Source organism: Aquarana catesbeiana, linkage group LG02, assembly GCF_042186555.1.
Source record: "Aquarana catesbeiana isolate 2022-GZ linkage group LG02, ASM4218655v1, whole genome shotgun sequence".
NCBI lineage: Eukaryota > Metazoa > Chordata > Amphibia > Anura > Ranidae > Aquarana > Aquarana catesbeiana.
Window position 1 is genome coordinate 29,635,142 of NC_133325.1, and position 15,413 is coordinate 29,650,554.

The 15,413-nt window shown below is 43.8% G+C and overlaps 1 protein-coding gene across 1 annotated transcript in view; it reads left to right on the forward strand.

Annotated features, from left to right (window-relative positions):
- Positions 1-15,179, forward strand: part of LOC141126459 (short transient receptor potential channel 2-like) — a 76,180-nt gene extending 61,001 nt beyond the window's left edge. The window contains exons 7-12 of the mRNA XM_073612401.1: positions 6,443-6,535; positions 7,524-7,716; positions 9,824-9,951; positions 10,643-10,712; positions 10,842-10,971; positions 13,260-15,179. Of these exons, the coding sequence (XP_073468502.1) occupies positions 6,443-6,535; positions 7,524-7,716; positions 9,824-9,951; positions 10,643-10,712; positions 10,842-10,971; positions 13,260-13,615 (970 nt within the window). The 3' untranslated portion in view covers positions 13,616-15,179. The remainder of the gene's footprint in view (positions 1-6,442; positions 6,536-7,523; positions 7,717-9,823; positions 9,952-10,642; positions 10,713-10,841; positions 10,972-13,259) is intronic.
- Positions 15,180-15,413: the final 234 nt, after the last annotated feature.

Here is a 15,413-nt window from a genome sequence, read left to right on the forward strand (position 1 = left end):
CTTCTAAGCGCGGTGGAGGTGGTGGGGTTCGGTTACCGTAGCGATCCAGGACAGTAGTCGAAGTGTGTTTGGGCGGTAATCCATGCGTCCTGCTCCAGATCCAGGTATGAGTTCCAAGGCGTCGGGAACGAAGGCTGGGCAGCCTCAATGTCTATGGTGCGCGTGCCGCTATTAGCTGATGAGTCTGGGATTTTTACAGCGGTGGACTGTAGAGTGTAGGGCTTCCGCTTCCCATACAAGAGTGGGTGTGCATATCCGGAGTGCGCGCGTGAGGCATCATGGGTGTCGTAGTTCGACTCGCAGGCGTTCAGAGTCCAATGGTAGAAGCGGGGCGGCCAATAAAATTTCCCTGTTTTCCTTTTCCCAGTGTCATTAAACGAAATGCCAACAGTTCACATTTTCCCCTATCAGAAAGTTGGATAGTGGTAATGAGGGGGGAGATCAGAACGAAGGAGCCGCACAAAGCAACTGAAAAGTGAAAACATGGCTTGGCGGCATTTTCAGGCTACTGTCGAATCCTCCCAGGGAATCAGCGATCCCGTCTGGCTCTTCTTGAGGTGGGGGATTCGGATGTCCTAAAGTTGCGGTGCTGGGTGCGGCGTGTGCCGTGGTGTTCAGTGGCAGACGGTGATCTTCTCCTTCGTTGCCCTGAGTTTACAGCCTCCATGGGATCTGCGGGGGGGCGATCTCTGCGCATTGCAGAGCGGCGAAATTCCGCGTACCAATTAGGTACTTCCACTAGCGGGATGTTGAGCGCCTCACAAAAGTAGGGAAGGTCTTCAGGCACTTTGAGGAATGCAGTGCGACCCTGCGAGGTGGCTGCCAAACAGAAAGGAAACTTCCATTTGTATGTGATTCCTTTGGAGCGAAGTGTGTCTAGCAGGGGTTTCAAATCTCTGCGGTGTTGGAGAGTTATGCCTGAGAGATCTTGAAATATTTGTACTGATTTCCCTTCATGTATTATTTGAGGGATGCTTCTGGCCTGTCTGAGGATGTCTTCCTTAATCTTATAGTCAGTCAGGCAGCAGATTATATCCCTGGGTGGGTCTGTGTCCCTTCCTTTGGGTCTTAATGCGCGGTGAATCCTCTCAAAGTCGACTGGTGTCTGGAGAGGTCTGTGAAGGATACCATTAAACAAGCTGGTGACGGAGGGCGTCAGATGTTCCCCCTCAATTGACTCAGGGAGCCCCCTGATCCTTAAATTATGTCTCCTACCCCTATTATCGAGGTCCTCAATATGCCTCTGCATGTCTCTCATCTGAAGAGTATGGGTATCGACATGGCGGGTAGTTTTGCGCAGTTGTAAGTCTTGTTGTTCGGCCGTTTGTTCCGTTGTCGCGACTTTGTCAGATAAGGCGCGCAGATCAAGGCGTAGCTCCGAGATGGCGGCAGCAAGGGTGTCCTTTATATCTGCCGCAATCATCCGCAGATCATTAATGTTTAACTGGGGGAGATGAGTTTGTTCCTCCGCTGCATTCTCAGTCGTCAGGCTGACAGGGAGTGTGAGAGACGGCGCTCCCAGTTGTGAGGAAGTTGCGGCCTGTGAGCTCCTCTGGCGCCATGTTTCCTCTGCTCGTTCTGAACGTCTCAGGGATATTATGTCCAGTGTTGTCTGCTTGCTCCCTTGGGGAGCGGGAGCGTGAGGCGGATGTATTCCGGGAGGCAGTCCCCATAATTTGGCTCAATGTTGGGTCGATTGATCCTCCGTTAGGCAGAATTCAGGTCGTGTGAGAGCAGGAGCTGAGGAACTAAGCAGCCATCTTCATGCCAGGTCAGGCCACGCCCCTCACACAGGTACTCTTAAAGCGTCACCCCTGCTGAATTGCTAGGTCCCTGGCTTGGCACCCACTGATGCTCTGCAAGCGTCACCTGTGCTGTCCTGCTGGGTCCCTGACTTGACACTTGCTGAAGTTTTCCCACTTCTTCACCGTCCCCGGCTGGTGAAAAGACTGCCTTGGTACTGGCTCCAGCTTACTCACAATAGTCTCTAGTAACAAGGTGGAATGGTCCCTTAGTGGTGACAGCTTCCCCTCTACCCCTGACAACAACTGGTTCCCGGGTGGATGGTGGATGTTCCCTTAGTGGTGACAGCTTCCCCTCTACCTCTGACAACAACCGGTTCCCAGTCCAGATAAACCGTTACTCTCGGTTGGACTCCAATTCTGCAGTCCCAACCCTGCGCTGCTTCTCCTGCTTCTGGATAGGCCCTCAGACAGCCTCAGGCTTACGGCCTAGCAGCCCAGGGCAGCATAACACACATCCACCTAGACAGCCGTCCAGGTGGCACAGAACCCTGATTACCTGACTCCACCCAAATAAATTGGCTCTCCCAGCAGGCCAAGGGACTAAAGAAACCCCTGCCAGTTGGCTGAGACACCCCATCTATTTGTAACCTGACCTTGCTAGGCCTTGTCTATCTAATGTCACCAGCATAATGCCACCTAGTGACAGAAGAGAGAAGGTGCAGTAAGTCCAGAACTAGAGAGGAATCAGCGAACCTACTAACAATTAACCAGGGCAACTACTGCCTGGCAAACAAAATTTACTTAACAACCCTGCCTGAACATCAGGGTGCTACATCTATAAGACCCTTTGGCATTAAACACTTCTGGGAGAGTATGATGCTTGTATCCCCTGCTGTATACCTAGGTTCTTTCTCCAAACCTCTAAATCACTACACAACTACAGCAGCAATGTAGGGGTTGAAAGAATGAACCTCAATGCAAAGTGGGGGACACAGACATCAGACATTCCCAGAAGTGTTGAATCCCAAAGACTCTAATAAAGCCATCAGCCCTAGAACAGAGGCGAGGAAGGAGACCAAGCCACTGGAGTGGTGAGTATAATACCTCTTCTGTTGCAACGTACTGGTGATTTCTTTGGTTAGAGACCTGATGGGGTCTTTTTAAAATGAGCTGCAGTTACTTTACAACACATATACTTCTCCTGTCCATCCTCATCCCTGGAGATCTTCTATGTGAATTCCAGACCTGTAGGAAAGAGGAGAAGGTTTATCTTGTCCCTAATACTACTATGTACAGAGAATTGTTGTGCTATCGGCCAGTGTGTGGGCTTGCAAGAGAGCTAAAAAAAAAAGTTTTAGTCAGAGTGCTGATGTAATTTATGATCTGGGTTTAAAGCTGGCCAAAGACGGATCGAAATTCAGCCAATTTAGCAGTGACCAGCTGAATTTCAATCCATCCATGGTTGTTCCTCCTCAGGAAAAGTTGATCTAACAATTTGCTTTTCTCAAATGTGACTGTTGGAAATTTTTCACTCGATCAGCGCATGCAGTACTGATCAGTGTATTCTGACAGCGGAGGAGTCCCCACTTTTGGAATACAATAGCGCAGTGCAGAGGATTTCTTCATCCATTTTGAATGTACAGTATGTATGGGGGAATTCGTTTGTTGGGGTTTTCTTTTAGCAAAATAAAAAAAAAACTATCCATCTATGGCTAGCTTTAAAGAAATCTGTCCCGATTAGTGCCTCAGAAACTCTTAAAGCCACTGGTTGAACATGACTGCCCAGCAACCAGCATTTACAGAAGGAGAGGTCAGGAAATGGCACACTTTATATTCTCTCAGTATAGATTTACATTCATCGAAGGCAGTGCTGATCCATAATGACTATGAATAACGCCCTACAAATATCTCTTTCCAGTGAAAAAATGTGACCATAGATAGGACCTAGAAATAAGCCCCAAAATACAATAAATCTGAAATACAAATCAATTGAGTGCAAAAGTGCTCAAAATGAATAATAATCTGTACACACAATACATTTCATAATGTGAATGTAAAAACAACAAAGTCCATCATTGTAGTGCTCCAAAAATATCTGAAAAAAATTGAAATATATAAATATATATATAAAAATTCATAAATGTGAAAAGTGATAGTTCATCAATACAAAAATTATATAATAGTGGCACTTCTGTGATATCTTGTATGCCAAATGTGATAATAACACCCAATCTGATCCTCCACCAGTCGTACCAAACTGACTCAACAGTTTAAATGGCTGGTAAGATTAGAAGAAACTAGCAACTGCGCCTTTTTGCAATCGATGCTTCAATCCAAGGTGCTGTTTGCAATGCACAGAGAGTCCTCTCCAAATCTCACGCCACAGTCCCCACATATATATGGAAAGGAAGAAGGAGGCTCCAATAGTGTGATAACGCTTTTTAAAAGGTTTATTTAAAACATTAAGAATAAGTTCTCACTTTTTAAAAGTGTCAGACCCGACACTAGGGATTACATGCATTTGTGTATTGCAAATCGCCTCCGGCCGCTGAAGTTTGTATGCGAGCCGCAAGTATGATCCTGGAGAGCATGTTGACGTCAGAGCCCTTGTCCCGTCCTACGCGTTTCGTTATAAGACGTCTTCTTTCACATTATGAAATTTATTGTGTGTACAGATTATTATTCATTTTGAGCACTTTTGCACTCTATTGATTTGTATTCCAGATGTATTGTATTTTGGGGCTTATTTCTAGGTCCTATCTATGGTCACATTTTTTTCACTGTAAAGAGATATTTTTATACAGTGTTATTCATAGTTATTTTTGACCAGCGCTACCTTCCTTTCTTTTCTCAGTTTAGTTTTTGGTCCTGCCAAAAACCACGGTAGCCGCAATTCATAGTTTAAATGTACCGCATTTTCCATCTTATATTTTCTATCATAGATCTTTGACGCTGTGTTTCATTTTTTCTTATACATTTCCATTAGGGGCCCTTGTGCAAAACATTATTTGCAAAAACAAATAGAACTATTGCCTTAGAAAACTCAGGAACTGTTAAAGGAAACCTGGATAGAGATATGTTATCTTCATTTGCCTATTTGTTCATGAAGGTGCATGGCTATCATTCTTATCCTGTATTTTATCTATAAATCTGGCAATAGATGGAACTGTTTTCTTTCCTACAACCACGGGTTGCAGGAAAGACAATCTCTCGATTTCCCCATCAACACAGTCAGTGTTGATGGGGGAATCTCTCCTTCGAAGCCCTGGCCGGGAAGAACACTATGATTATTGCTAGCAGCTATCGCATGAAAAATCTGACAGACTGGTTGTACCCAAGTTGTTCGATCAATCAACTTGGGTACAATCACCCTGCCCATACAGGTTTGAATCCCAGCTGGTCCCTGCTAAACCAGCCAAGATTTGAACCATATATGGCCAGCTTAACACTTTGCAAAGCTTAATTATTGGTCTATTGGATTTTTATATGCATATATTTACTGCAATGATATAGTTAGCCAATAGATTAGTTGTAATGTCTACATGTATTTAAATATATCCACACACAAGCTGCAGATGAATTCTTTTATATGATTTGCTCTTTTAGCCCTGATGAAGGAAGGCCCTTGAAACTTCCAAAATGCATTGGGAGTCTGTTTGGAATTACTCAAAAAATATATAACTTTTTTGCACCTAACATCTGGTTTTGGCTCTTTCTTTCACACATCCTCTAGTTTTCCTGAGATAAGAGCCAAGCTTTAGCCCCTAATCTCCAGATAGAGCCAACTAAATGAAGCCTTCTACATCCGATGAGATATCTTATCAGGTTCCTTGACTTAAATATCCAGTCCCGATGACTGGTGATCAGGTGACTAGTGGGGTAATAATGAAGAAGAAGAAGCAGAAGGGAGATCCTTGCACTACAGGTTCTCAGGTACAGCTTCCTATCCAGCAAGGAGAACAGTGAGCAGCACAGTAGTGGCATTGTCAAAACTCACTCCAGATCTGGTGAGAGTGAGTGTCTTAGTGGTCCTGATTTTCTCTGCCCTCAGGATTGCTCCACCAGGGGCGTACCTGGAATAGGAAGGATATGGTCCAGAGACTATAAGTATGTAAGATGGAAAGTAGTCAGGTTCAGGCAGAGGTCATGGTGGGCAGAAATCCAGTAGCTAGGTCAATCTGAGCTGGCAACAGGCAGACAAGCAAAAAAGTAGTCAGGTCAATTTTAGTCTGCAAGGAACAGGCAACTGGCAGTGTATTGTAAGAGTTATAACTCTTTAGTTCTCAGGTAGCTAATGATAAGACACAGCACTTGCCATTTCAAAGACAGGAGCTTAAATAACCTTTTGGTTAGAGGACATGCCTAGCGCCACTTCAGGGAACTCTGAAATACCTGGGGATAGTGGAGGTCCTAGCAATTTTGGAAGACTGGGCAAGGATCCTGTGAATACTGGATGTCCCAGGAATTCTAGTAACCCAGGAAGACCTGGCAGGGATTCTATGAGTACTATTTTTTCTATAGTTCAAGATAAGAACTGGGAGGACTAATTAGACTCATTTAATATAATATTCAGAATTTCTGACATGATCAACAAATATTTTTTACATTTTTAAGTGGAGTAAATAAAAAAAAAATCCATTGTTAGGGGTTACATACCTTTTAATCCTTGAGTCTCCCTCTGTTTCTCCATTCCTTAGGTTCATGTTTATCTTGATGATTATTCTCACCGCCTTCCTGTGTGGCCTTAACAACATCTATGTTAACTACAGCGAATCAGACAAGCTGGGAAAGTACGTATTTCACATTCTACACAAGTAATCCTGTCTCTGGACCAGAAATGGAAGCTCTCAGAAACCTAAACAAAAAATAAAATGGTTGTGGGTCATTTTTATTTTGTTTTATCTTTATAAATGTTTTAATTGGCATTTTAGAAATTTATATAAAATCTTTATTTTGCAAACAGACATTTAAAGCCCAATTGGAACTTCAGTAAAAAAAAAAAAAAATCTAACTTTGAGCTAAATACATTCCAGATGCATAAAAACGAAAGGTGTGCAAATTCTTATTTTTTTTCTTTAGACAGAAGCCACAGCATCAGTGAAAAAAAAAAAAAAAAAAAAAAAAAAAAAACCTGCACATTGCATGTTCTCTGTGTGGAAACAGAGGCCTCTTTGCAGAGGTCTGACATGCCCTCTAATCAACATGGAGTGTGACGTTTCCAGATAAGACTGAAGCTAGACTTCTTCTTTAGAAGTTTGTATTTGGCATGGGTTGACTGTCCATTGACTGGTCCCTGTTAGGCCAGCCATAGACGGTTCGAATGCTGAACTGGCAGAGATTCTAACCATGTATGGATGGGCTGAATGTACCAAGTTGATTCTTTGATCAACTTGGTTACAACCAGCCTGCCAGAATTTACATGCTATTATCATTAGCAGCTAGTATAGCTGCTAACAATAATACAATGGCTGGGAGGGTGGGATTCCCCTGTCAACATTGTCTGTGTTGATGGGGGAATCAAGCAAATTTCTTTCCTGCAACCAAGAAATTTGCCCCCTGTATGGACTGCTTTACACAATTTTGTTATTTAATCTGTATACAGCTGTTTTTTTTTTGTTTTTTTTGTTTTTTTCCGTTGAGAAACCCAAAAGGAAACAAAATGCAGAATTTTAAATGTGAAGTCCTTGTAAAAACCACATAAGAATCTAGGAGGCCGGTATGGGGCTGTTTGTATTTCTGAGAGCTCCCAGGTCATTCTTTGTCTCTTGGCTATTTCAGCTTAAATGAGACTTTCCAGTTTCTGTTCTGGACGATGTTCCAGATGGTGGAACGGACCACCGTGGATATGAACCACTACTACGTGGCAGAATTTGCTGGTCGAGCACTGTATGGAATCTTTACCATTATCATGGTGATTGTCCTACTCAACATGCTTATTGCCATGATCACCAATTCCTTCCAGAAGATTGAGGTGAGAGTTGTGCCCTAGTGTGAGAGATAACTGGGTGATGGGAACTGCTCCAATGACACATTACATGTTACACATTTCAGCAGGTGGTTGGAGCCATTGTATTGAGTATAATTGTTAACTGTCACAAAATTTGATAGACTTACTGTGTCACCAGAGGTGGCACCCTGCAAGCAGGCTGGACAGATGCTGATGCAACACAATTAGCAAAAACAAAGCCCAAAGGCAGGTGATCTGAGCATACAGTAGATTCAAAGCAGAGGGTCAGGACAGAAAACCAATACAGGCGGACGGGTGGAGGACACTGAGGGAAGACCAGTGGAAGGATTGGCAGAGAGGGGTGGTAGACACTAAGCAGAGGCCAGTGGAGGGATGGGTACAGAGTTGTGGAGGACACTGAGTGGAGACGATTGGAATGATTGTCAGAGAGGGATGGAGGACACTGAGTGGAGACCAGTGGAATTATTGGCAGAGAGGGGTGGTAGACACTAAGCAGAGGCCAGTGGAGGGATGGGTACATAGGAGTGGAGGATACAGTAGATTCAAAGAAGAGGGTCAGAACAGAAAACCAATACAGGCGGACGGGTGGAGGGCACTTAGCGTAGACCAGTGGAATGATTGGCAGAGGGGGTTAGAGGACATTGAGTAGTTGATGAACTGGATGAGACTGGGAGCAGCATTCATGATAGACTGAAGAGGGAATATTCTGTGTAGAGGTCAGCCAACGAGGACGAAGTTGCAGTAGTCAAGGTGAGAGATAATGAGGGAGTAAATTAGCATCTGGGTGGTATTTGTAAAGAAGGGGAAGATTTTGGAAATGTTTAGAGGTGAAGGTGGCAAGATTTGGATAGTGGGACTGAACAATTGTCATTCACTTAGGGTTTAAATATACTTGAGAGAGGCGAGAGGAGAATGGCCAGACTTGTTTGATCTAACAATAAGTCCACAGCTGCTCCAATAATCGTCTTTACAATAGAGTGGGAGAAAGGGTTTTGTGGCTCTGACAGGCTTTTATTGCTTTGTCCATGTTGAGGAGATTTCCCCTCATTTTCTGCCCCAGGGACAGTAATCACCAGGACAGGAGGTGAGGGGAAAATCTCTCAATGGAGACACCTCTACTGCAGCCAACTGAAAAGTGGTGTTTCCCTTTAATTCATGGACATTTCTGCTTACTTCATCATGTGTTTCCAGGAAAGGACTTCAGTATAAAATAAAATAAACCTGTTTTCAAGGCTAAAACGGATTATGAAAATTCTCTTATTCTGTGTAATATATATATATATATATATATATATATATATATATATATATATATATATATACATACAATGAATAATAGTCATGTCCTTGTTTAGATCTTTTGTTACCGAAAGTATCATTAAAACACTATAATAACAAATGTCAATATCCTATTAAAACCCAAATCAACTCTGCAGGATATACAATGTAAGCCATAACCATTCCAGATATATGAAGATGTATCAAGTGGTCTCTCTGGGGGACAATATAGAAATATGCATTGCCCAAGATAGTAAAGGAGGTGATAGTAAAGCCAACCCATTAGTAAAGTAGTAAAGACAACCCAAATGTGGTACAGGCAACTTATTCAGAGATCAAAGAAGAAACCACTGGACATCAATGGCAGTCCTCCAATATTGAACAATGATGTTAGATGGCTTATTATGCTTTAAAAACAAACATCCCTCATAAAGATCCTCTGTAATATTCAGAGATTAATTTATACATATTCCAAATGTAAATTCCATAAATCATTATCCTTTCATGATCCAAATATCTATGAATAAATGAACCAGTGGAAGGCAGTCCTACAATGGCTGCACTCTCAAAACAGGTGTCCAGCATATGCACATTAAAGAATAAAGTAGCAAAATCCAGGATCTATGTTGATCGCTATGGATCAGTGTGGGCCTATACAGTATACAATTTCCCAACATGGACACAAGTAGCTAAGACAACCTGGCAGGAGATCTACCCTTCCCCACCCTATCCAAAGAAGAAACACATTCTGTGTCAGTGTGTCCATATACTGTATAAACTGGATCCCGTTTCCTGGCTTTGACTCCTCTCTCTCTCTGTGATGTCTCTGCAGGATGACGCTGATGTGGAATGGAAATTTGCACGCTCCAAATTGTACCTGACCTATTTCAGAGAAGGACTGACTCTTCCCGTTCCATTTAACATCATCCCTACCCCAAAATCTCTCTTCTACATCGTCAGGTACTATCCTCATCTCCAATGTCAGCCTTACTCCATGACAGCCTGGGCATTGTTTACAGCAGATATTTTGGTGTTTGGTGGATGTTTGTTGGATGTAGAAGAGTGAAAGCCTCTTCTACCTTTCAGGGATTGGGGGGATCTCTGTGCTGAGTTCCCAAGTCTGCAAACATATTCCACCTGGGAGGAGAGCTGGGAATTATGGCAGGGAGAGTTCACAGTGTGAGATAAAATAAAAATATGTTTTTTTGAGAAATAATTATTAACCCCTTCCTGCTGGCTGTACGCATAAATGTCGTTCAATCAACTAGGTACATTCATCCTGCCCATATACGGTTTGAATCTCAGCCGGTTCAGCAGGATTTAAACTGAGGAAAGACTTGTGATAATAGGAGTGTGATTGTCTTCTGTTGGACCTTATGCCCTGTTGCTACATATATGCATATGTCTTTTGTGCTGGGAACATGCTCTTTCTCGCTCCTCCAGCACTGTGACTGTCACTGACAGCTCCCAGTCACTAACTAACAATTGGGAGCCAGTGGGATGGGGAAGCCCACACACCTCCCAGCAATGGGCCTCCGGCATTATGATTTACTTAAGGGGTGGGGTGGCATAACAGGGTTAATGGGTGGAAATGTCATGGAATTTAGAAGTCTACAGTTCAAATAACACCAGTATTTCTGCCCAATCACAGGGCAATTTTTCAATTTATGTGCTGCTACAAACCCAAGAAGAAGCAAGAATACCCACCTATCTCTACCATTGTAAGTACTAACATAATTCTACTATATTATTCTTTAAAGAAAAAGCCCTGAAACATTTCCTTTGGTTTCTATAAGAAATATTTAATCAAAGTGAATTCCGATGGTCCTGGACAATGTTTTCCCATTTAGTTCAACAGGGGAGTCGGCGCTGGAGAGTCTGGGGAGAGCCGCATCTCGTATCGCCTGCAGGTGATCAAAGCTCTGGTTCAGAGATACATCGATACGGCTCGCAGGGAGTTTGAGGAAAGCAGACGAAAAGGTAAAAAGTAAAACTTGATCCTCGACCCCCCCCCCCCCCCCCCATACCTTCCCTAATATTTGTATTAGTCTTTGATGTGTGTGGATACTAGATGATAATTATTTAGAGCTGATCCTGAATTTCGGGTGACACTAAATTTGGTCTGAATTTCAGATTCCGATATCCAAATCCAAATTTCTCTGTTATTCATGGCTATTCTGATTCCCAAAAGTTTTCTTCCCAGACAGAAGTGCAGCTACCTACAGATCTTTTCTGATCTTCTTGGCAAACTGGTTTCATTTTTTAAATAAGCTCCTTTGGTAAAGGGGTCCTTTGAAAGTACATCTGTATTGCTCACCAGGCAGATCTAGCAGCAATCTTTAAAAATATAAAATATGCACAATATCTGTAGACATCTGACCATCACACCTACTATATGTACAGTATCTCACAAAAGTGAGTACACCCCTCACATTTTTGTAAATATTTTATTATATCTTTTCATGTGACAACACTGAAGAAATGACACTTTGCTACGATGTAAAGTAGTTAGTGTACAGCTTGTATAACAGTGTAAATTTGCTGTCCCCTCAAAATAACTCAACACACAGCCATTAATGTCTAAACCGCTGGCAACAAGTGAGTACACCCCTAAATGAAGATGTCCAAATTGAGCCATGGTCGACCAAAGAAATTGAGTGCATGTGTTCAGCGTCATATACAAAGGTTGTCTTTGGAAAATAGACATATTAGTGCTGCCAGCATTGCTGCAGAGGTTGAAGAGGTGGGAGGTCAGCCTGTCAGTGCTCAGACCATACGCTGCACATTGCATCAAATTGGTCTGCATGGCTGTTGTCCCAGAAGGAAGCCTTTTCTAAAGATGATGCACAAGAAAGCCCGCAAACAGTTTGCTGAAGACAAGCAGACTAAGGACATGGATTACTGGAACCATGTCCTGTGTCTGATGAGGCCAAGATAAACTTATTTGGTTCAGATGGTGTCAAGTGTGTGTGGCAGAAACCAGGTGAGGAGTACAAAGACAAGTGTGTCTTGCCTACAGTCAAGCATAGTGGTGGGAGTGTCATGGTCTGGGGCTGCATAAGTGCTGCCGGCACTGGGGAGCTACAGTTCTTTGAGGGAACCATGAATGCCAACATGTACTGTGACATACTGAAGCAGAGCATGATCCCCTCCCTTTGGAGACTGGGCCGCAGGGCAGTATTCCAACATGATAACGACCCCAAACACACCTCCAAGATGACCACTGCCTTGCTAAAGAAGCTGAGGGTAAAGGTGATGGATTGGCCAAGCTTGTCTCCAGACATAAACCCTATTGAGCATCTGTGGGGCATCCTCAAACGGAAGGTGGAGGAGCGCAAGGTCTCTAACATCCACCAGCTTTGTGATGTCCTCATGGAGGAGTGGGAGAGGACACCAGTGACAACCTGTGAAGCTCTGCTGAATTCCATGTCCAAGAGCCTTAAGGCAGTGCTGGAAAATAATGGTGGCCACACAAAATATTGACACTTTGGGCCCAATTTGTACATTTCCAGTTAGGGGTGTACTCACTTTTTTTGCCAGTGGTTTAGACATGAATTGCTGTGTGTTGAGGTATTTTGAGGGGACAGAAAATTTACACTGTTATACAAGCTGTAGACTCACTACTTTACATTGTAGCAAAGTATAATTTCTTCATTGTTGTCACATGAAAAGATAGAATAAAAGATTTACAAAAATGTGAGGGGTGTACTCACTTTTGTGAGATACTGTATATGCACTTGTTCGACATCCCATTCCAAAAGCATCAGCATTAATATAGAGTTTAAGAAGTAAGATATACATATACTCTTACTTCTATTGCATTGCAGGTCAGTGACTAGACCTTGTTCCTATCTGCCCCATATTGGCACTATTAGCATTTGCATTTTGCAGAGCAGACTAGGGACTGGCCAGGGAGGGATTACTTTGAGGCAATTGGACAGTTTAAGCATGTATTGCAATGCATGTGAACTAAAATCCATGTATTTTTGTTGCAAAGTTTGCTAGGAAGGGTATATAGCAGTGTGCAGAGGGTTCATCCAGATGGTAATCATTACCCAGTAATTTTTACACAATCCCCATCAAACACAGCTACATTTCATCCAGTTGGCACATCACTACTAAAGTCTTGTGATGTCATCATGATGGCCCAGGGGTGTACAGTAAATGGATGTGATAACAGTGTTGGTTTACTGCAATGTTATAGGAGCTCCACCTTAGACACCCTACCACGAGAACAGCTCTTTAAATTGCTACTTTTACCCCTACAGATCTCGGCAACCGGATCACAGAGCTGAACAAGAATGTCATCCGTCTCCAGTCGGAGGTGAAACAATTGCGCCGTTCCCTAACGGACAAGGGAGCGGTAGTTAATAATAGTAAAGAAAGCGAGAACGTGCTGAGCCAGTACATCATGAAAGTGAAAAGCAGCTTCCAGAACTACGACCAGGAGTCTGTGGGTTCTGGAAAGGACTCATCGGAGGTTACAGTGCATCAGGAGAGCTTTAAAAGCATTTTGCCAGAGGACGACTGTCCACCATACCCGGATATGCCGACTACTGATGACCTAGACCAAAGCGAGGAAAAGGGAGGCAATGACAACTCAGAGGCAGGAGAGGACATGTAAACATGAAGAATTGGTCCACCAAAGTGGTATTTTAGTCATAAGTAGATTCTGGTTGGCCATTGGCTTTTTATATGCCTTGGATACTCCAACAATGAGATTTCCCATTTATATTTCCCGACTCTGTTCTTATCCACTTGGAAGTTTTGGGATGCCTCCACCCACCTTTGTGTTTTCCAGCTCCTCCTGTTACATTCTTCATAATATAAAATACATAAATATCCAGCAGGAATGGTGGGAGCCCATAAGCTAATGGCCACAGCAAGGGTGCAGACCCAGGAATTCAGTGCAGATATAGAGGGAACCCCTCATATCGGGTACAACGGGTATTCAGGCCCGAGAACTCAGTGCAGGGAAGGTGGGAACCCCTCATAATGGGCACATCAGGTGTACAAAAGTGGGAACTCAGCACAGTAATGGTGGGAATGCCTCATAATGGGCACAGCATGTGTACAGACCCTGAAACCCAATGTAGGTATGGTGGGAACCCCTCATAATGATCACAAAAAGTGTACAGAACTGGGAATTCAGGACAGGTATGCTGGGAACCCATCTTAATGGGCACATCAGGTGTACAGACCCAGGAACTCAGTACAGGGATGGTGGGAACCCCTCATAATATGCACATTTGGTGTACAAACCAGGGACTCAGCACAGGGATGGTGGAAACCTCTCATAATGGGCATAGCAGGTGTACAGACCCAGAGACTCAGCACAGGGATGTCGGGAACCCCTCATAATGGCACAACAGGTATACAGACCCAGGAACCCAGTGTAGGTATGGTGGGAAGCCCTCATTAGCACAAAAACTGTGCAGAACTGGGAAGTCAGCACAGTAATGGTGGGAACATAATGGGCACAAAAGGGGTTGAGATCCATGTACTCAGTGCAGGTATGGTGGTAACCCCTTATAATGAACAGTAGGTATACAGACCTGGGGTCTGGGCAGGGATAGTGGGAACCCCTCACAATGGACACAGCAGATGTGCAAATTGGGAACTAAGGGGAGGGATAAAGAAGCCCCTTATAATGAGCAGAGCAGCCGTGCAGACCCAGGAACTTGACACAGAGATCTCTCCAGCAAAGTCCCAGTGAGACAGAAGAGACTGTCAGGGGGTATGACACGTCAGCATCCACTATATGTCAAAATATGAAGTTAGGATGTAATTTTAATCCATTATTCAACGAGATGGGTATTATACTATAAAATCCCACATAGGAGTGTAGTTTGCTGTTATCTCACATAGTGGTAAATCAATGATAACCATTGGATATGTCGTAATGAGTAACTCACCACTCCTAAAAATGGATCTCACTTTAAAATTCTCATATATTTGACTGTATCCAGGGCCGCACTGGCCTACCGGGATACCGGGACATTTCCCGGTATCTGCCTGCCCTGTGGGCGCTTTGGATCTATGGCTATGCTGTGGCTGCAGCGCAGCGCTCCCCTCCCTCCTTCTCACGCACAGTGGGAGACTGCTGTGTCGCGGTGCTGTGAAATGTTGACAAAAGTCCCGCCCTCCTCCTAGACCAGCTTGTGTGATAGACGCAGTGTTCTGTCTATCAAACAAGCTGGTCTAGGAGGAGGGCGGGACTTTTGTCACAGCACGGCCGAACATGATTTCACACTCAGCTCCGTAACACAGCGGGAGATGCCCGCTGGGCATAATCCACGCACTAAGGCTACAATGATGGTGAGGCTGTAATGAGGGCACAGTGAGGCTGCAATGAGGGCACAGTAAGGCGGCAATGAGATGGGCACAGTAAGGCTGCAATAAGGGCACGGTGAGGCTGCAAT